Source organism: Myotis yumanensis, unplaced genomic scaffold (assembly GCF_028538775.1).
Source record: "Myotis yumanensis isolate MYYU_CA2020_CCGP unplaced genomic scaffold, mMyoYum1.0.hap1 SCAF_6, whole genome shotgun sequence".
NCBI lineage: Eukaryota > Metazoa > Chordata > Mammalia > Chiroptera > Vespertilionidae > Myotis > Myotis yumanensis.
In genome coordinates, this window is record NW_027223757.1 from 5,313,930 (window position 1) to 5,336,473 (window position 22,544).

The 22,544-nt window shown below is 41.7% G+C and overlaps 1 protein-coding gene across 3 annotated transcripts in view; it reads right to left on the reverse strand.

The window, feature by feature from the left end:
* Window positions 1-22,544, reverse strand: part of ARID1B (AT-rich interaction domain 1B) — a 401,326-nt gene that overhangs the window by 206,322 nt on the left and 172,460 nt on the right. For all 3 annotated transcript variants that reach the window (XM_070417417.1, XM_070417415.1, XM_070417416.1), the window contains one exon: window positions 17,183-17,293. In XM_070417417.1, the coding sequence (XP_070273518.1) occupies window positions 17,183-17,293 (111 nt within the window). The remainder of the gene's footprint in view (window positions 1-17,182; window positions 17,294-22,544) is intronic.

Here is a 22,544-nt window from a genome sequence, read left to right on the forward strand (position 1 = left end):
GCTTAGGCCTTCTTTTTCTTTTCTCTGTCTCTTTTGCGTGGCTTTACTACTCATCGAATACCCAAGTTGGAAAAGCACAGCAAAGTAACTCCAACCACTGCAGTCAATTACTGTCCGCCTCTGGCAACAATGTTGGGAGTGCAGGTGAGTATAATACTAGTGACTGACATTACATTTTTGAATGGTCAATGTGTTTTAATTGTCTAAACTATACAACTATAATTTTATAACCAGTCAGCCATGAGATGAACTCCATAGGATTTTTGCCTCTTCACCCCCCATTCTCTCCCAATAATTTCATCTGCAGTACTTAAATGAAAAATTGCAGCATAATATTGGGGAAACTGTTTTTAATTATAAAGTGTTAATGTAGTTTTCTTATATTCATGTTTTTCTGTTATGTGCTGAAAAAAAATAATGAAGAATGCAAAATCAACATGAATGCCATGAATGCGGAAGAATCCCAGTGGTATTCCCACCAACATATTCCAGTCCAAAGGGGTCCACAGCAGTGCTGGGGTTCAACAACAGAGCAACAGGAGAGGAGTCAATGAGATAAAGTTGTAGCCCAGAGTCAGTTGCCACAGTCCCGTGACTGGGCGGGCTCTCTGTTCCGGTTCTCCTCAGCCCCAGGAAAGGAAGGCTGACTCTCAGGGAAGTTGGTTGGACTAGCAACCCTAACAGGTCCTGACAGCTAAAGGCAGTTGCAAAGGAGGGCAAACAAAGGGTAAGAAACTGACATTTGCGGAGCACTTACGTAGGCGAGAGGTTTTATATGTTATATCTCATCACGCAAATGGGTAAAGATGACGTACACAGGCAGTAAAGCTAAGTTGATAGTACATGTGGAATGTGCCTCGTCAGCCATAATGTGCATATTCAGATGCAGTTTCCAAATCTGACACCCCCAACACGGGGCCAGAATTATATCAAAGATGCTAGAACTTTAACACCTTGTCTTCATCCCCATGAAAATAAGTCAGGAGAAAAGAGGCAAAAATAATGAAGTCACTGAAGAAAGCTAGCAGCTTCACTCTAGCAGGATAAGTGTCCACAAAAGTGCCAGGCGCAGTGTTCCCTCCCCCAGGACCACGGGCCCTGACAGGACCCGACACAAGGCCGCCTGAACGTCCTGTGGAAAAGCTAGCATGGTTCTGATACAGCCATCACTGTTCTTATGCTTTCAGATACTCAAGACTTCCGCAAAAGGGCAAAACATTTCTGTGAAGTTACACATGCTGAAAGTATGAATTTCTCAGGTTCCATAGATGATTATCTGAAGATTAAATAAGAAAATATGTTAAAGTATTTTAAATAACAGGCATCCTCAATGCAGGTATGTTTTCCTGTTTAATTTCTTACTGCTGAAATGTACTATAGGAAAGAACAAACACTAATAAGTTAGTGAAATAACTCAAATGTTATTATTTTATTCTGACATCTAATATAAAATTTTAAAAATAAGGAAGTGATCAATAACTGACTGTTGAATGTAATTGAATTTTTCTGTGTGAAGTGAAATCTTGTGCCTTAATTGAGAATGTCCACATTTAGGCATGTGACTAAGGCACACGTAAATGCAGTAGCTATGAACGGCAAAACACTTGGGGAAACTGAACACATTTGTATTTATTCAAGGACACTCATGGTTTTAATCAAAATTGGCAAAAGATTTAAATGAAAAGGAGAGAAAGTCTTGGATTGACAATTGAAATTTACAGGACCCTGAGGAGTCGGGCACAGGTGCGGCCAGGCAGCTGCTCTAGTAAATGAGCTATGGGTGGACTCTAACTCCACGTCTGTTGAATTTTGAGGCAAGTTTGCTGCCATTTTTAAGTCTCTATTTCCACATCTGGGAATTAGAGCTTAACAATATGAAGCAAAGTAAATGTGTAAAAATACACACATATTAAGAACTCATTACTATTAAACCTTTGCTCTTTATGGGAGCAGTGAGAGGACAGTGCTCTAAAAACCGGGGGACCTGGGGAGAGGCCTGGTTTTAAAAAACAGAGAGTATCCCTGCAGAGTTCATGGTGATCTCCCTGAGACCCACATTCTCTGCTGGGATTCAAAAGTACCTTAGGAAACCAAGGTGCTCAAAGGGGTAAACCATGTCTTAAAAAGAGAGAGAGAAATCTGTCAAAAATAGCATATTAAAACCCTATTTCCACCCCCTTCCACAGTCACATACCTTCAAAAAAGAAATAAAAAGTAGAGACATTAAATTTGTAGAACAGACTCGCAAACACATAAATTCAAAGTAAGTTTCAGAAAAGGAGAAATTATAATGAGATAAATTTAACTAAGGAACGTTCCTCAAAAATGAACTGGTACAAGAACAAAGTCTAAATCATTCAAGAGTAAACCAAACAAAACAATATAAAGTGACTGGTCCCTACCCAAGGAACTTATTAAGATGCACTATCCTAAAAGCAAACAGAATGAGACCAGACATGAATCCCAATGGAACTATAGAAAGTTTCATATTTCTTTAGACTGCACTCTTGTCTTACTCCTAGTTAGATTAGAAACGCTTGGCATGATCTGCTGGGTTTATACAAACTCTGCTACAATAGTCTTTAAATCATCTCCAAGAATTTAAATTAAATGGAAAGTTATAGCCGATGAGATCATTTTCTCAACATCAATTCCTATTTATGACAATGTTTTACATCTTATATCAAGAACTCTACAAAAAAGAAGGCTTTAGGAGCAAAAATGAATTGTTTTCTTTTAGGAGTTTCAGAATTCAAGCACAGTTATTCAGGACTTGCTTTTTAATCTCATAAAATCTCTGGGTATTCTTTCCTCCCTAAACCAACTCCCAAAACCAATTTCCCAGTGTTTGTCACCAACAGCACCACACCTCCAGGTCGTTCACCTTAAAAACCTTAAAAGCATCTATCATTCATCCCTTCCTTCATTTCAACAATGTTTTCCTCTGCATTCTCACTGTCATCACCTTTTATTAATGTGACTCACCCTCAACTGTGACATGAGAGCCTCAAAGGTTGTCCCCTGCCTCCGGGTTGATAATGAAGGCGTTTTGAAAATGAAGGCTTTGCACAAATAAAAAACATGGCACAATTCCCTCATCGTGGTGACGTAAAAGTCTCAAGCATCACACATAGATGAGCGGACTGGGATCTAGCACTGAGCAGGCAAAACGGATGGTGAAAGTGCTGTCTGTAAAGTCCATGCACCTCAGACCTCCTATGTTCTCTAAGACCTTTCCTCTGGGCATATTTATTCTTCTTTTTCTAGTGGTTTCCAGTGTTAATTAACGGAAACTTTCACTTATATATAACCAGACTTTTTAAGATGGTTCCAATACTTACTATATATATAATAAGTGTTATTATTTTAGAGTCAAATTTTCTCCAGATACAGGTAATTACAAAAGACCAACCACGTATATTTAGGGTGCTAACTGGTTCACTGCACTCAACCGCCCATACCATGGGAAAAATAAGACTAAGATCCCTACTTACACCAGAACATTTTTTAGAAAGACAGAGTATTAGTGCCGGGGTCCAAGTTACAGATGGGGCCCGGACCCTGCTGAGCTGCCCGTCACGCAGAGGTCACCAGGCTCCTCGTTCTGGACTACTGAGAGAGGGTTATGTGTGGGTTAGCATAGCTTATGCCATTGCCTCAGTGCACTCCATTTGGGGCTTTGGCAGAAAGAGGAGTGAAATAACAAGCAAGACTTGTGGCATTTCACTCCACCCAAATCAAGCCAGTAGCTCAAAGACAAGACACACAAAATGCAGAAATACAGGGGACAATATCCATGAAACTGGCTTCAGTTCCTTATGACAAAGGGCGGTTTTCATGTCTCTGGGTGACTAGAACCTCCACTCGTGGTAAGTCTCAGTTTAAAAAGCAGAGGGTTACTCATTACTTTATAGTGTGCAAAGTAAACCTTTTCCATTTCCATCCCACAGCAAGAAATGGAAACCGATCAGATCCTAACCAGAACTTGGCCAGAACTTTGCTGGAGATCCTGACCAGAACTTGGCTGGAGTTCCTGGCTAGGCTGCTGATCAACTGAAGGCTGTCTCCGTGTCATTCCTTCTTTGCCGACTCCGTCCACACCTTTGGGGACCCCTGGACCCGTTGGGTTGGACCCCAACACCTCAATCTCTGGTCCCTTGTAGAGGAACCAAGATGGCAACATAGGTAAACACCGGAGTTTGCGCCTCGAACAAACACTTCAAAAATACAACTAAAAGACAGAACGGACATCACCCAGAACCACAGGAAGGCTGGCTGAGGAGAGATTCTTCAACTAGAAGGAAAGAGAACAGCATACTGAGGCTCAGAGGAGGTGCAGTGTGGAAAATACTAGGGTGCGGAGGTGCGCGTGGAGCGGACTGGTGGCTGAGGGCTCGGTTGTCATTTTCAATCGGGAGGGAGTCGCAGACTCTGAGCTCCAGTTCCGGGCGAGTCTCTAGGGACCCAGACTCAAATGGGAGAAGCGGGACTGTCTGGCATTGGTGGGAACACAAGGGCAGCTTTCTCTCCGAGGTTTGCAGCGGTTGCTGGGAATCTGAGAAGCATAGCCTCTGGGAATGGGACGGAGAGCAGCCATAACTGCTCCCTCCGCCCGCCCTGTTGATCCCGTGCGACCCGCCTCGCCCAAGCCCTGCGCAGAGCCATTTGCCGGATAGCCTCAGGCAAAGGCTAGATTAGCACCTCCCCAGAGGACAGAAGTTTTTCCGCTGCAGACACAGCTGATTCTCATAGCCAGTCGGCCTGGAGGTCAAATCCCTCTAGTATTAACTACAACAATCAAGGCTTAACTACAACAAGACTGCGAACAAAGACCACTAGGGGGTGCACCAAGAAAGCATAAAAAATGCGGAGACAAAGAAACAGGACAAAACTATCAAGAGAGGATATTGAATTCAGAACCACACTTTTAAGGTCTCTCAAGAACTGTCTAGAAGCCGCCGATAAATTTAGTAAGGCCCTCGAAAAGACTGGTGAGACCGCCGATAAACTTATTGAGATCTACAAGAAATCTAATGAGACCCTCGATGCTGTGACAAAGAACCAACTAGAAATTAAGCATACACTGACTGAAATAAAGAATATTATACAGACTCCCAACAGCAGACCAGAGGAGCGCAAGAATCAAGTCAAGGATTTGAAATGCGAAGAAGCAAAAAACACCCAACTGGAAAAGCAAAATGAAAAAAGAATCCGAAAATATGAAGATAGTGTAAGGAGGCTCTTGGACAGCTTCAAACGTACCAACATCAGAATTATAGGGGTGCCAGAAGATGAGAGAGAGCAAGATATTGAAAACCTATTTGAAGAAATAATAACAGAAAACTTCCCCCACCTGGTGAAAGAAATGGACTTACAGGTCCAGGAAGCGCAGAAAACCCCAAACAAACGGAATCCAAAGAGGACCACACCAAGACACATCATAATTAAAATGCCAAGAGCAAAAGACAAAGAGAGAATCTTAAAAGCAGCAAGAGAAAGAAACTCAGTTACCTTCATGGGAGTACCCATACGACTGTCAGCTGATTTCTCAACACAAACTTTGCAAGCCAGAAGGGAGTGGCAAGAAATATTCAAAGTGATGAATGCCAAGAACCTACAACCAAGATTACTTTATCCAGCAAAGCTATCATTCAGAATTGAAGGTCAGATAAAGAGCTTCACAGATAAGGAAAAGCTAAAGGAATTCATCACCACCAAACCAGTATTATATGAAATGCTGAAAGGTATCCTTTAAGAAGAGGAAGAAGAAGAAAAAGGTAAAGATACAAATTATGAACAACAAATATGCATCTATCAACAAATGAATCTAAGAATCAAGTGAATAAATAATCTGATGAACAGAAAAAAAAAAAAAAAAAGAAATGGAAACCGCCTGCTGCCTGACACCTTGGATGAGAAGGCGGTTGCCACCGGGCTCCCACTGGTGCAACGGGAAAGGCATAGAAGACAAGATTCCCTGTCCTGCTGCTTCCTTATTCGTTTGTCTTTTCTACCTCCCACTTTACCAGGTAAAGACACCTGATATATGTACAGCTGACCCTTGAACAACATGGGTTTGAACCGTGCAGGCCCACATATACGTGACATTTTTTCAAAAAATAGAACTATAAATGTATGGTCTCTTCCGTATGCTTGTCTTAACATTTTCTTTTCCCTAGCTTACTTCATTGTAATAATACAGTGCAGAATATAACATACAAAATACGTGTCAATCAGCTGTTCACGTTACCGATAAGGCTTCCAGTCAACAGTAAGCTATTAGTTAGGTTTTGGGGGAATCAAAGTTATACATGGACTTCTGACAGCACAGGTTGCTCAGGGGTCAAGTGTCCTTCTCAACTTTTCATGTGAACCTTTCTTCTCTCTAGACTTCCCTACACTCACACATCTCCAATACATGGGGGTGGGGGAGGCTCTGCAATCCCTGAGGTGTTAGTGTCCACAGGAAGGGCCGTGGCTTCCCATGGCCTGCAGGGAAGGCTGTGTACTCAATCGGGTACCCAAATCCCCACAGGTGTTCAAAGGCAAATGGCCGGGAGAATGGGAAACCACCAAGGGCTACATGAGCCATCCTGTAGGATTCCGAGCTGGCTGCACCCTCTCATTCAACTTCCTCCTGAAGGCAGAGGTTCATTCTTATCAGCGCTTTTTTCTTACATACTAACAAAGGCCCTTAACACAACACTTAGGAGTTTCAACATGCTCTGGGATTGTTAACTCTATCATTCATCTTTCAGAGAAGGACACGAAAGGTCCTGAGAAATCACATGAATGGCTCCAGACCAGAACCTTGGCTGAGATGTAGCCTGTTTACCATTCAGCATCAGCATTAGAACAGCTCTCCACGTCAAAATATATGATTTTATCAAAACAAAGTCATCGTTCCTTGCATACAATCATTATAAGCTAGTCATTTTCATTTTTGTGAGGAGGGAAAAAAGGCAAGTGCTATAAACAACTTCCATCTGATCATGTTTATAATGATTTAATAGTAAACAGTCTTACAATTAAATATTTATGTCATTCCAGTTTAATAATCAGACACTATTTAAATCTAGAAAAATAGCTATCAATCAGTGAATGCCAAAACTTATGAATTTAACTTTAGAGTTCATGTTCTCCCACACACTAAATGTGGGCCATACGCACAGATGCGTGACACAGACTCCACTGCAAATGGACCCTACCCTGAACCCTGAGAAATTCAAACAAGAGCCCGATAATGAAATACAGTGAAAGGACACACATCACAACCTAACATTGGATAAAATTCAGGTCCTGTGGAAAGGGACAACAATACACCTGGAAGCATTTTTTCAAATAGCCTGCATTATGAGAAAGGTGGTTGAGAAAGCGTAGTCACTTTCTTGTGGTGTAAAGCTTTCCCCCTTTATGCCAGGCTTAAACAAAGTTCAGTGGGGCATCAAACTGCCTGTTTTAAATTACAGTCTGTATTTTAAAATAGAATGCATGCACGGCATGTTCCTGAAGCCAGGGGGTGGGAGTGTTATTCATGGAAAATTGAAGGCTTGTTGAGTCAATAATCTTCTTTCACACAGTAACAATTTTCAGCTAAAATTTCTTGACCCAAACAAAGGAAAACAAGACCATTCAGCTATTTTACAACAATTTAGAGAAGGCAAAAGAAAAAGATGAGAACCATAGAGACGCCTCTAAAATCCCACACTGTGAGGGAAGAATAGGAAATGGTGCTCTCAGGTAAGAGCCTTCTCTGCACATATTTATTTCCTCTCCTAAAGCGACAGTTTTTTGTTTTTCAGAGACGGTATTTGAAGGCACGGCTAGCATCACACCTCAGTATCTCAGGACTCTGTTAAAAATAAACGATGCAGGAAGAAGAGTCTTGTCGTCATTAATAATGTTGGTCCAGCATTTCCAGCTCCCTGCCTTCCCAGCACACAGTAGGACTGCACTTCCCACACCCTTACGATGGGCAGGGCTTTGTGACTAACTCTGCAAGTGACCTGTGAGTAATGAATGGCTTTCAGGAGTGAAAGACCCTCCGGGGAGTGCTGGTTTCCCTCCAGGACAGTGACTGTCAATGTATAAGACAGTGGCTGATCTGCAAGTCTGATTCCTTGAGTTACTGCCCTTCTGCCAAACTATGTGTTGTCCACATAACAAAAACAAAGAATATACTTTCGTTGTGTTAAGCCTCCGAGATTGAAGGGCTCTTTTTAACTATAGAATACCTATCCTGACTGATACAACTCGAACAGATGCCCTCAGATGCCCCCAGGCATACAGGGCTGTGTCACACCAGGAGCCTGTTACAATTTTGACCAAGTGCACCAGCAGGGCTCTATTGGGTAAGATACCACATCAAGTTGATGCTTTCACCTAGAACCTTGCTATTTATCAGTCAGTCAGAAACCGGGTCCCGAAGAGGTGACACAACTGGAACTCTTGCCAAAGACCCAAGAACAAAAAATGAAGTATCCCCCAAATCTCCAAGGCAAGATTTGCAAAGCTGGTTCAGGTGTAATGAAGCACATCACTTCTTGGATTCAGATCCTGCGACAACAGCAGGAATAAATATGTGTTCTGAGGCCTTTCCTCCCAGAACCCACAGCGTGGAGCAGGCAAACCACTCCCTTTCAGCTGGCTGCTATTTGATATTTCCATTTAAGAATCAACCGGTGAATTTCCTTTTCCCTCTGGAGTTACAGGTTAACATGTTTCTTTCAGACTTAGATACATTTGAATATTTAGGTAACCTACACTTAGGTTCATCACACTTTAAGTGTATATATACATATGTGTACATGTATACATACATATTTATATACACACACATATATAAATAACATGAATGAGTAATATGCTTGTTGCTTCTGCTTTTCTATTATAGCTACTCTCATTTCTGTTTTTTTTCTAGTCTTTGTCAATATGGAAATCTACTTTACATGCCTGGATTTATATTACACATACAATTTTTGTTCTTTATATTTCATCAGCCATTATTTCATGAATTCTTTTCTCTATTTCTGCATAGTCTTCAGATTTTTCCTATTTTCATTGGAATAACTTTCATGAGGTTGAAAGTCCATTGGGTAACATGATGTGAAATTGCCATTTATAGGTCAAAAATGGTCAGACTATTGAATCAGCATAACAAAATTTTCTTAACTACTCTTCAGTGATTGAACATGTGGATTGTAACAGGTTATAACCTCAGAATAAATCTGCTTTAAATATTTTTATGCATTTATTTAAGAATCTGTCTTCTTAGTATGTATCCCCAGATGTGGGATTGCCGCCTAAATGTTTCCTTTTCCCTCTCCTCCTCTCTGGTGAGACCTTGTGTCTGCTCGAGATTGAACTCCAACGGCCCCTACTTGGGGAGACACCCAGAATCCCCAGGCTCTCCACGAGGCAGACTGCATGTTCTGAAGCACTGACTATTCCACAGATCTTGACATTTTTAGCCTACCAGTTTGCTTTCAATGGCCTCTGAGCTTCTAAACTGGCAGTTAATATTAAAAATAGTTACTTCCAGTCCAAAGAAAAATAAATGCAATTAACCAGTCCACAGATGCTCCTATGAGCTCCCGCTGGTTATATATCTTTCATTATATCAAACAGATGTGTGCCTTCAGTTACCTACGAAGTGGCCACCGTAAATTAAGATCTATTTCCCACCTAGCGTGGTAATATAAGGTAAGTGCACTCAAGGCCTTTTACCCGCCATGCCTGCGCAACTGGAGGACGCCCTCTGCCCCCGCAGGTACCAGTGCAGAGGAGGGACACGAAGGAGGCTGCCTGGCTCAACATGCCAAGAACTGCTGTTTGTAGAAACAGAAACAGCGGGTTAGAATGAGAAAAGCTATCCCTGAACATCAGTTGTTTTTCATTCTTGCATAAAAGTACTAAAGTTAAAACATAAAGGAGCTAGGCTACTGACAAATTCTCCTAGCCAAGCCCCCACACCCAGACGTGTGAATTCATCACACACACTGTTATTTGTGGTTTATATTTTGAAAGCCAACACTACTGCTCTCCCCGAATTGTAAGCAGAGAGAGCCCCTTTGGTCAGAGAGGCTTATGTCTGCAGCGATTCTGCGCCAGCAGACCTGGAGGTTGCGTGCAGCCTGGCCTATGGGGCCACTGAGAAGGCCCCAGGGCTCCAGGTAGGTCAGAGCAGCAAGCTGGCTCAAAACTTTCTGTACTCACTTGTTATGGGAAAATCTGTACGCCTACTTTTCCATTAGCCAGGAGTCTGTGCACCATCATCCCCTACTTAAGGAGCCTCATTTATCAACCTACAGATCACAGTTATCCTTCTATATCAAAACCAATATCCTGCAAGACAGTTAGGTTTCAGCCTCTCTTATTTTCACTTCTGTCTATTGCCTATTTTTTATAGTACTCCTTCATTAATTTTTTTTTGAATTGACAGTCCCATAAAATGGGTTGAAATTCATTTCCGCCATATTTAAATGCAAATCTTCAGAATTTATGTGAAAAAGTTTGCAGGGTATATGCTTAGTTACAGGTGTGTTTTTTTAAAACTTAATGAATTTTTAAAAATAACACATTGCCACTAAGCAAATATCTCAGCTATAATGAATTTATAATTACCCATTTATTTCAACAGGACTGAAGATCTCAATTTATAAACACTTTGTACACAAACATTTGAGTTATTTAAAAGCAAACTATAATTCTTTTAAAATATTAATTTATTCAAACTTCCATGTATTTGGCCTGCTTTTACCTGGAAAAAATCCAAACTGGTGAGGTGTTACTGAATATTCATTTACAGAACAAATATCTAAGTGGAGGATTTTTTTGAAAGAGGGAGAAACATACCTTCCCACTTCCTACTATTTCTTATCTTGTTCAAGTATTATCCTCTATTTTCAAAATGACTACGAATATCACAACAATATTCTGGGGGATAAAATTATAAAACATCACCTCTTAAAGAAACAATTCATGTTGGAAACGAAACATTTATCAGAGTCACTATCCCTTTTCCTAATTATGTGTTTGTTTCTATCTTAAGCCCCAAAAAACCTGATGTCTCCATATTGAGTAGGCCAGTGACTAATATTACATTGAAGGACAGAGTAAACCCTAGGTAAAAAACAGAAGTAGTGTGTGTTCTGTTGAAAACTCCTCCAAGATATCAAAATGTGTCCGTACCTTCCATTTTAAGCCTATGCCAGGGATGCTGCAGCTGCAAACACTCTCCTGACCAGGCACCACCCTTCAGACAACCCCTGCTCCCTACAGGGGGGCTCGCGGTTCCATAACTAACCTCAACATATTCTAACAGCATCAGAGAACACGGATAACAATAGCTCCCGTCTCAGTTGCACACAGACATTATCAATGTTTGAACACTGAGATAAGGTGACAACAGATTAGATTTCTCTTTTATTCACTTATAATTTTTTAAATGTTCAGACTGATATGAGAAGGACTAATCAACAAAGGTGAGTACATTCTTAACCTCTGAGTGACAACATTTAAATCAAGTTAAATGTACAAATTTTAAAAGTTTGTAAAGAGTTCATTCAGCAGCCATATATCTAATTCTTACCTGGTAGATTTTAACTTTGAAAGACTCTACCAACTAACAGATTAAAATCATCTTCACAATTTGTATTTCTAGTTGAATTGATAACACAGGAAAAGCAAAACCAATTAAAAAAAACATTTCACCTAGCTTTTTCCAGTAATTTTCAACTTTTCACAGGAACTGTATTATCAAATCTATACACTTAAAATGTCCCTATTAACATATCATCGATATTCTACATGGTACATGACCTTTCACCCCTACCCAACATAAATGACATCAAAGACTTAAAAAAAACAAAACATACATAGAGTGTTCTTTTTCTGTTAAGGCAGATCCTTGATGCTCTGTTGCTAATACCTAACCCCCAAATAACATTATAATAACATTTTCCAATAATTCTCTTTCAGGCTTCCAATATCCTGTTTAACACCCTCTGTTTCAAAGAACAACCAGCATTTACTACCTCCTTCCTTTCACAGAGGGACAAAAAACATACGTTTTATCTACACCTCAATATTCCCTTCTAATTGCAAACTCAACAAAATTGCCATAAGCACAATTCCACAGGACAATTAGGGTTTTTTAACTAAACTGAAAAAGATCAAATCCTTTTCATGCCAACCTCTGTAACTATTTCTTATTTAGGGAAGAAAGGGTCACAAAGATCTTTTTAATGACCTGGTGGACCTTTCAAAGGCTATGAGGACATGACTGATCATATCGGTGTCTTCGGTAAACAGAATAATGGGCCCATCTGAAATGCAATGGTGCAGGCCTCTTCTGAAGAATAAAACAAGTAGTTATTTCTCAACTAAGGAATATTTAACAACTCAGGTCCCTGGAGGAGAAAGCCTATTTGCTTAGACAAGGAAGAAAAATCAGAGCTTTTTGGTTTGTTTACTTCTTTGTGCACATTTATAAATATTTTATTAACAAGATATCTTTCTGTACCATATTTACTGAAATTATCATTACTGCTTCTGTCCATTTCTTTTTTAATTAAAAATATATATATTACTAAGGAAGATGTTTTCACTTCCTTTTAGCGTCATTATCCAGAAGTGCCCACTTCTCTTAAAGCTTAAAGTTCAAGGTAAAACTCAGCTGCAATTTTATGATGAAAGAAAATGTCTGTAAGAATAAGACCACCTGCAACACAGCGTCACACACTCTGACGACCACTGTGTGCCTGTGACACAGAGACACACAGGCTTGCCTGCTGTCAGTTCAGCACCTGGGAAAAGATCCCGTAAGCAATTAAAAGAAAATGCTGAAACTGTTTAAGAATACTATATAATAAAAGCCTAATATTCTATGTGTCCAGTAGTCCGGTGACTAATCAACTATTCAACCAATCAAAGTGTAATATGCTAATGATATGCTAAGGCCGCTCAACCGGTCGCTATGACGTGCACTGACCACCAGGGGGCAGACAGTTGACTGATTGACCAGCTGCTATGATGTGCACTGACCAGCAGGGAGCAAATGCTCTGACTGGTAGGTTAGCTTGCTGCTGGGGTCCGGCTGATCGGGACTAGGTGAGATGGGGCTGGAAACGCCCTGGAGCCCTCCTGTGGTCCCTCCCCAGCCCCAATTGTGTACTGGTGGGATCCCTCAGCCTAGCCTGTGCCCTCTCACAATCCGGGACCCCTCAAGGGATGTCAGAGAGCAGATTTCGGCTCAATCCCGCAGGCCACTCCGCTTGGGAGCACGCCAGATGCAGGGCTCATGGCTGGTGAGCGCTGCTGTGGTGCGAGCCTCTCCCAACTGGGACTAATTGGGCGCAAGCCCGTGACAGGCACAGTGGGGCCCGAGATGAACAGGAGCGGCAGGTAGGAGCTGCAGGCGGCATTGGGCTGCAGGTTTCAGCCCGATCTCCCCAGGCCACCCCAAGGGACCCCACCACTGCACGAATTCGTGCACTGGGCCTCTAGTGTACTTACAAGTTTTCACATCAACTATCATGAAAATACCTACTGCATAAAACATAAATATTCAAAAAAGATCCTACTCTAATGGGAACCAAGACAGCTATAAAAAATAACTAAAATAAAAAGATAAACAGTGAATGCCACAAAAGATGAAAATATAAAAAAAGACTCAACAAAAAGTGCTGCATCACATTTTGGGGGTTATCTTAGAATGTAAATTGAGATATACTCAATGTTTATAAAATAAGAGTTAAATTTATAGCATTTTTTAGACTTTCCACTGTTTATTTCGTTTAAAAATTCTGGCTTCACTTCATATCAATATTAGAGGTAGGAAAAAACTATAGAATATGCTCTAATTTTCTAAGTGATGATATTACAAGGAGACAGAGTTCTTCAAACTAATGTTTTTCATACTTAATCAAGGACATGCTTAGAGAGAGGAAGGAAGACAGAGAGGGAGGGGGAGGGAGGAGAGAGCGAGAGCAAGAGACATTGATCAGTTGATCTCCATACCTGCCCTGACCGGGGGTAGAACCTGCAACCTGGGTATATGTGCCCTGACGTGGGTATATGTGCCCAACCTGGGCCTATGTGCCTAGGAATCTAATAGGCAATCTTTTGGTGCACAGGACGATGCCCAACCAACTGAGCCACTCGGGCCAGGCTCAAACTAATTCAACATTACATGTTATATGCTAAGATTTGTCAATAATGGTAATACAAAAGGTATGTAAGTTAATGTATCTCAACAGGGAAAAAGCTGTATGGTTAAGAGGTATGGAAATAAGTGGACATTGTTAAGGAAGATTTGTTCTGAGATTAGGTCTGAGTGCATTAAGTGAAAAGCAAATATTACTGGTCATGGCCCCAGGGCAACAAGAGGACAAGTATTAATTTATCAGTCATTTGCTTTATGTGGATGATCTGAAGACCTAAATCAGCTGGGAAACAACTACATTAGCTACTGAAGATCACCAAGAATTTAACGATGTGCAAATATAGACAAATACCAGTTCAAACAATGGTGAGAGGACAGCTCACTAAGGCATCAAATTATAGATCTGGCAAAAGGATGCTGGAAAGGTCCTGACTTTTTGTAATGGAAAGTTAACTGTGGAACAAACACATGCTGAAGAAAACATCACAATGCAGAAAAATATTACAAAATCCACCTCAATATAAGCAAAAAGGTTCCTTGTAGTTACATTTGTAATGATAAGACTTACTAACTATACATTAGAATCACTGTGCCACATTTTAAAAATGTACAGATAAGACCACAATTTCCTTAGTTCCAAATTACAAAGCTAGAGATTACAAATATGATGGATTACCTTTTACCTTAAGTAAAAAGACAAAATATATATCACTGACATTTGTTAAGAAAAAACACAGCATAAATCTACAAAAGACTCCATAGGAAATTCAGATAAATAACAAGTATAGTTTCACAGTACCGATAGTATCTACTTAGCCAAGTTGGAGAATTAAAATACTTAATAATAAATGTAACACTAAAAATATGTGATATTAGATCCGTACTGAACACCAACAAATCTTTTCCCCAAACTATAATTACCTTAATTGTGTATATCAATGTATCCACCTAAATAAAAACATATTTGTAAACTTCATTTAGAAACTTTCTACATAAACAGAGTCTGTTGGAAAAATATGTGGTGTGCTAAAATTCATTTAAATAAAGCCAGTTTTCATCTTCACAGATGGGGGCAAGGGGTTAGGTACACCGACTGATCTATATAGTTTGTCCTTCATTCAGTGACCGGTATGGTACTTCCATAAACTCACCATAAAACTTGAAAACTTTGCTCTCTAAAAAAGATCATTGAAATGTTATTGAGTCAGGCAGCATCTTACTTATCTTTGAGTTACCAAAAAAAGAAAGGAAATACCAACTAGGGCAAACACTTAGAAAGAAAATAAGCCATTATATGATATGTATACAAATAGAGTAATTCAGAAAAATTTAAACGATTGATGAACACATTGCCTTACTTCCTAAAATACTTTTAGCTGCTTTACCAATAGTAATCAACTCAAAAAGCACCATCCCAAAGCAGGCTTCTGCAGCAGTGTTCTGGGACTCCCACACTTCCTCCCTCCCTAAGTCTGCAGTGAGTTAGCTGAATGTCAACTCCCCATTCCCATCAGGGCCAGAGGAGATGCACAGCCCGTGGGTGATGCCACAGTTCCAGCGGATCTGAAGAAAGCAGAACACTGAAACTATTCTTATAGCTAACAGTACACCCGGATCAATACAGAACAAAGTCTCCAATCTGCGTATCAGTGTATAGCACCAACCAACCACAAACCTACAAAGTTAGCTTCTCTGAGAAGACTTAAAAACTGGTGGGAGGAAGAAAAGTGGAATTCATTGTCTATCTGCTTCCCAGGAGTCAAATTCCTAAAACCAGGCCAATTTCCAAATACTCAGCAAACGCTCCATTTATCAACAGTGTGTGCGCACGCACACATGAGCACACACGCACACCCACATACTACATGCTCTCTGTGATTTATCTAAAGAAAAAAGCTTATAGGATAAAACACAGAATCCATCACGTTCTTCATTCCTTCAAAAACCAAGTAACTATACAATCAGTACTCCACGGTGACTAAAAACACGCCACAATAAGTGCCACCCACCAGAGAAATAAAAGCTGTAAAATTAGAGTTTCAAAAACGTGTGCATCAGATTTACAGATCCCGGACACGCTATCGCCATCACTTACCTTCTTCCCTAGGGCTACGTGTACATGGAAAATGGGGGTGGTATGCCTGCCAAATGCCATGCATGACATTCATTACCAATGCTGTTCTCAATGTTCAGAAGCAATATAATAAATCGTGCTTAATGTAAACATATTTAATATTGTGGTTAGCCTGAACTCCCACCTGAAATAAAATTTCTTAATAGAGATTAAGCAATAACAATAATTCTTCAAACCAAAACATTTTAAAAAGAAAATATAAAATTTTGCACAGATGTATTATTTTAGTTTATAAGGAAAACCTCATTTAAATTAGGCTGTTTATTAAAAAAGCAAATTAAGCACAGATGAACTATTTATGAGCATCAGCATTATACCCTGTAATACAGCCTCTACTCTAGTCGATATGTACATCAGCCACCATACAGTATTTGCTGGTGGAAATACTTATATGCTGCTTTTTCCAATTTTAAACTAAAATACTTTCTTTTGGGTGAAAAAGATTGGGTGATTTCTCATTATATAAAGTCCCTGAAGAAATTCAAACCACCACCGGATGCTTTATCTCATCATTTATACGCTTTGCCTAGTGGGAACCCCTTAATATTGAGCTCTTAGAAAACCTCCTCAGGTCTGTACCATGACCAGAGAGCAATAGGCTGTACCAAGTGCAGCCGTACCACACAAACACTTTTCTGCCACAAAACCCAGCAGCCAATAAAACCTTCCAACTGGACTCAGAGACGCGTACAATGAAATAGACTTATCCAGATTTATTCGTAGGCCTACATAGCTCCTAAGAATAAAGCCCTTTAAAAAATCGCAAATATATCTGAAATCTAGAAATGTCTAAGCCTTAATATAAAGTAGAACAAACAAAAACAACAGCTTCTTAAAAAATCTTTAACCCCTGACATTTCCAAATCAGCACATTAATGTCTTACTGGTAAACTTGATGGTCTTTCTTGTTGAATCAGGTTCAAGTCTTCATGGTTAGGTTTCCCAGGAGCCAGAGGAGGTTGAGACCTAGTTCCATAGCCTTCCTGAGACATGTCCTAAGCAAACACAAACAGAAAGCACTTCATAAATATTGCAATGCGTTATAAGCTTCTTCCGTAACCAAAATGAAGCAAAGGTTTATCACAGACTATCAACTCATGTTACCTTTAAGCAGGCATAAAATGTCACAGCTATCATTTCTTAATACTTTATCAAAAGTAAAAACAAAAAGGCAGTGAACTGTCAAGAGCACAAACATACACATGTCATTAAGAGCTAAACTTATTACAAGACCGTATGAACCAAAGGCCGTATTTGAACTTTGCAGGAAGATGACTAGTCAGTAAAAGTTGGAGGAGGGCAGCTATAACCAACTTCCTTCTAAATCAGCAGTTCTCAACCTGTGGGTCGCGACCCCTTTGGCGGTCAAATGACCCTTTCATAGGGGTCGCCTAAGACCATCCTGCATATCAGATATTTACATGACGATTCATAACAGTAGCAACATTACAGTTATGAAGTAGCAACGAAAATAATTTTATGGTTGGGTCACAACATGAGGAACTGTATTTAAAGGGCCAGAAGGTTGAGAACCACTGTTCTAAACCAAAGCAAACCAAAAGCTATTTTACTGTGTAATTCTGATTTTGGTGGTAATATTTGACTCTGATTTTGGTTGAACTGCCTTTAATATTACCTTGAAAATGTTAAAATAATTAATGAAAACTTTATTATCAACTGGCTTTTAATATGCCCTCTCAATAACCCACAAAACAACATAATTATTAAGCTCACAGTATCCTGGGGATTCTACAAAAACCAATAAACAAAGCGCTTACAATTCCTACATTCACGTGGCACAGTCTCCAGAGAACCACAATAAAGAATCAAATAGCAGTGGGGAACAAAACACGCCCCCAAAACCTGCTGAGGTACCAGAAACTTATCATTAACATGGCCTTTCTGGCATCCTGTGGAACACTTTTCCAGGATGTATTCCGCGTGGCCTCAGCACTGTGCTGGAGTGACATTATAGAAACCAAACGCCACGCCACACGGAACTTACTCCGCACGAGGCCTCTCGCTGCCTAACTGTGCCTGCTCAGCTACTAAGCACTCTACACCACTGGCACCTGAAGCCCAACAGCAGGACGGAATGCGAAATACTTATTACAGCAGGCCTTAATTGGCAAGCAAAGTGGAAGAACCAGTTTCTGATTGAAGAGGGAGAAAAAGAAAAACATCACTTAAAAATAAAGTTCTCTCCCTTTCCCTGTCAGTTTAAATGTGTTAGAATTAAAGAAATATGACGTTCTAATGCTCCTGTTAAATCCTCAAAATAATACTTCAAAAATTAATCTTTATTTTAAAAATTAAGGTTTATTAGGTGAAACCCTATAAAAAGCTTTTGCTGCCCCACCCCTTTCTCATGCAGTAATGCACTTAAAATTACACGGCTTCTTAAGCCAAGAAACTTTGAACCAATAGCTGATACTACAAAGTACACAAGCTGCACAAACTAGATTTAACCAGCCAAGTGTTGGTGCAACTTGCTTAAACAGGCTCTGTGAAGGGCAGGCCAAGCAGCATTTCCCAAGCAGCCCTTCTTCCCTTTAAATAAATCCACACACATAATTAATCAAGATAGCTAACCTCTAACAGTAATGCATAATGCCCTGTCAGCAGTACACTCCGTAAGGGAATTAAATCCAAGTTTTCCAGGTTTTTAACCTATAAAAGACAGGTGAGCACATGCAATCCAAGGATACTCAAAAGGGTTAGCTCTGCAATCCGGTTGCCAGCAGAGTGTAACAAGTAGGCTGTAGGGGACAAAAGCCAAGGCTGAAAGATTATCACCACTCGCCTGGCCCCTTTCCCCCAACACCAAGTTTCTTCCAGATCCCGACTTCCACTTGTCACACGGGCTTCCAGCTGGGTGCCCTGCGGGGGCCTTTAGATTAACAGGGAGGATTTCAAATCAAGTAGGGCACAAGGCCTCCATTCAGGGGCCTTCACCCTGTTACAAAAACCCCACAAAGGTGCAGGACAGCTCACAATAGGCAAACAAATGAGCAGAGGCTTGCTCCTCAAACACACACACATTCATGGGCTTTCAGACACGGATGCTAGTAATCTTCCATTAAGAAACAGGAACAGGCTCATGTGCCCTGCGCTTTTATTAGCCTTTGAAATTTCTTTATATTTTCTTTTGTAGCTGAATGAACTGCTTATTTTTAAAGTTAAAAAAGACCATTACAACTATAGTGAATACACATTTCAATTTAGAAGCTGTCCGCTGTAAAATAAGCAACACTTAACAGACTGAGCTATCAGGGAATTTTACGGCTTTGAAAGTTCAAACTAAGTAGATTTCACCGAAGTCTCCCAACCACAAGAGGCTTTCCATTATTAAATACGGGGGGGGGGGGGGGGGGGGGGGGGACAGTGAGAATCGCTGGAAATGGGACTTGTTCCGCCTCAATTTTATGTTTGAACAGAAGCATTAATTTCACTGAGAGAACATTCAGAAAGGTCCCCAGTTTTGAACGAAGGCCATCATCATCACCATGTGACTTACACTGGGACTAGAAAGTCTGTGCTTGGCTGTTTTAACAAAGACAGGAGTTATACCTCCTAACAAACCTGAGCTTCCCCCTTCTGTGCGTTTTCACGTTCTGGTACGTCCTCACTTTCATTTCAGGAAGAGTAAAGAGAGTAAGTACTTGAACAACAATAAGAGAGCGAAGCCAGCATCATAGTCTACAAGCACAGCGTCACTGCCAGCCTTGCTTCTCACAAGTCTAAACAGAGCACACTAGCCTGGCACTCGTTTGCACACACCATGACTGAGCCCCTGCCACACGCACGCAAAGCGCGCCTCTCACAGACTATCACACTGGGAAGTCGGGTATCGCCCACTTTTCCCAAGTTCGCTTTATGCCACCTCACTTTTAGGAAAGCTCTACATTGGTACCTGTTTTTCTAACAAAAAAGACTCAGAAGAGAATTTTCCCTTTTGAGAGAAGTGAAAATAGCGTGCAGCATCTGTTTCCCAGGAGCCATCACAGAGGCAAGAGCCCTGCGGCCACAGGCCCACAAGCTCCTTCCAGAGCCACACTCAGCTTCGGAGCCACACTCAGCTTCGCCGCTCAGCCTCCTCTGCCAGGGCATGGCCAGTGATGAGCATCTGCGCTTTATCTTCGTTTATTCTGTGCACTGTTAGCAAGAAGTGTCCCAACATAATCACAGATTACGTTCACACGAGGCTCCGCTGCTGCCTCCTCTGTCTGTCTGCGCCTCGAAAGCTGGGTCCCTCAGACTTTACTCCAGGCCTCCACACTGACGTGGAGGGCAAGACTTCCGAATCTCTACTTCCAGTCCCATGCACTTTCTCCACACTTTGACCATCTCTACTGTAGGTAGAGCCCTATGCACTCATCGTGTCCAGAAATGACTCTCCTGACTGTCCTTACACCTGATCGCCTGCACCATCCACACCCATCTGATGCTTCACCAAACCCCAAATCACTGCCAAGGCCGTCCCCTTCCCCTTTCCAACTGCCAGCACCTTCACTGGCCACTTTGGGCCACACTCGCTGGCCCACATGTTCGCACAGCAGACATGCTAAACCACGGATGGCATGGTGCACTGCATGGCCGAGGCCTCCTCCTCGGTGCCCGCACAATTAAGTCCAGTCCTTGGTCTGGTACAGAGCAGCTCATCAAATACCCTCCAGCTGCCACTCCAGCTTCACCTGGGCCTCTCCCGGGGCACTGCATGTCCCTGGCTTCACCCACTGACTGCTCAGGGGCTCCCACAGGGCCACGTGTCTGCATGTGTGGCTCTCTCGGTCTCAGTCTCGGTCCCAAGTGGATGTCCTTCCCTCTGTATCTGCAAAGCACCTGGCTGTCCCCAAGATCCCTGTAGAAATGAACTCCACCATCACACAAAACCACCTCATGCCGACTTCAGCTCAGCCCTCTAAAAGAACTTCCAATGCTGTGTTTTAACTATTTGTTTGTGTGTCTCCTGAATGAGATTCTTACATCCTCGTGTATTCCGTGTGGAGCACTCAATAAGAACCCGGTGAATGACTGACTGAGTGGCTTCTCAGAGCTCACACTTAGATTAGACACAGCAATACAAAGTAAATGTATGAGGATAAACACATAAAACTGAACAAAACTTGGGCTCACGTCCAAGAATATTTATCATGTTAACAGCTACATTGCCTGGCAGCAATGTGCTACAAAACACATTTTGTTGTTTGTTACTGGCAGTCTTATGGCAAAAGAATGCAGTAAAAAACATCCTGAAAATTAAGAGGGAGGAGACTATAGCAGTGATGAGTAGTGCCATGAAAGAGAGAAAAGTCAAGACATTGTATACCTCCTCATGAACAAGCCAGCAATGAAATGTTCTTGCCCAAAATAATTGATAAGTTTGACAAAGCCTGTATTTCTAACTACCAGATTTTCTATAATAATAAAAGCATAATATGCTAATTAGACTGGACAGCTAAACGACCTTTCGGACATTATTCCGGACAAAGCCGCAGAGGCCGGGGCCAAGGCAGAGGTGGTTAGGGGCGATCAGGCAGGCAGGTAAGTGGTTAGGGGCAATCAGGCAGGCAGGCGAATGGTTAGGGGTGATCAGGCAGGCAGGCAGAGGCTAAGGTTAGGGCAATCAGGCAGACAGGCGAGCAATTAGGGGTGATCAGGCAGGCAGGCGAGCAGTTAGAGGCAATCAGGCAGGCAGGCAGAGGGGTTAGGGGTGATCAGGCAAGCAGGCAGAGTGGGTAGAGGCAAGCAGGCGAGTGGTTGGGGGCTATGAGGCAGGCAGACAAAGTGGTTAGGGGCAATCAGGCAGGCCAGCGGTTAGGAGCCAGCGGTCCCAGATTGCGAGAGGGATGTCCGACTGCCAGTTTAGGCCCGATCCTGCAGAAATCCCCCAAGGGGTCCCAGATTGCGAGAGGGTCCAGGCTGGGCTGAGGAACCCCCCACCCCACCCCCGTGCATGAATTTCGTGCACCAGGCGTCTAGTCTATATATATATAAAATCCTAAGCGAGTGTTATGACTGAACAACCAGAAAGACAGGTCAACCAGTCGCTATGATGCGCACTGACCACCAGGGGTCAGACACGCAACACAGGAGTCAGTGTGCTCCCACAGCCAACCTCCTGCAGTCTCTCCCCCTGGCTAGCCCCCATCGGCCCCTGGTGCTAAACCATTCATAGACAACCTGCTTCTGGGTTGGGGTTTCCTATGTAGCAGAGCAGCTCCCTCGCTGCAATCTATTGAAAGT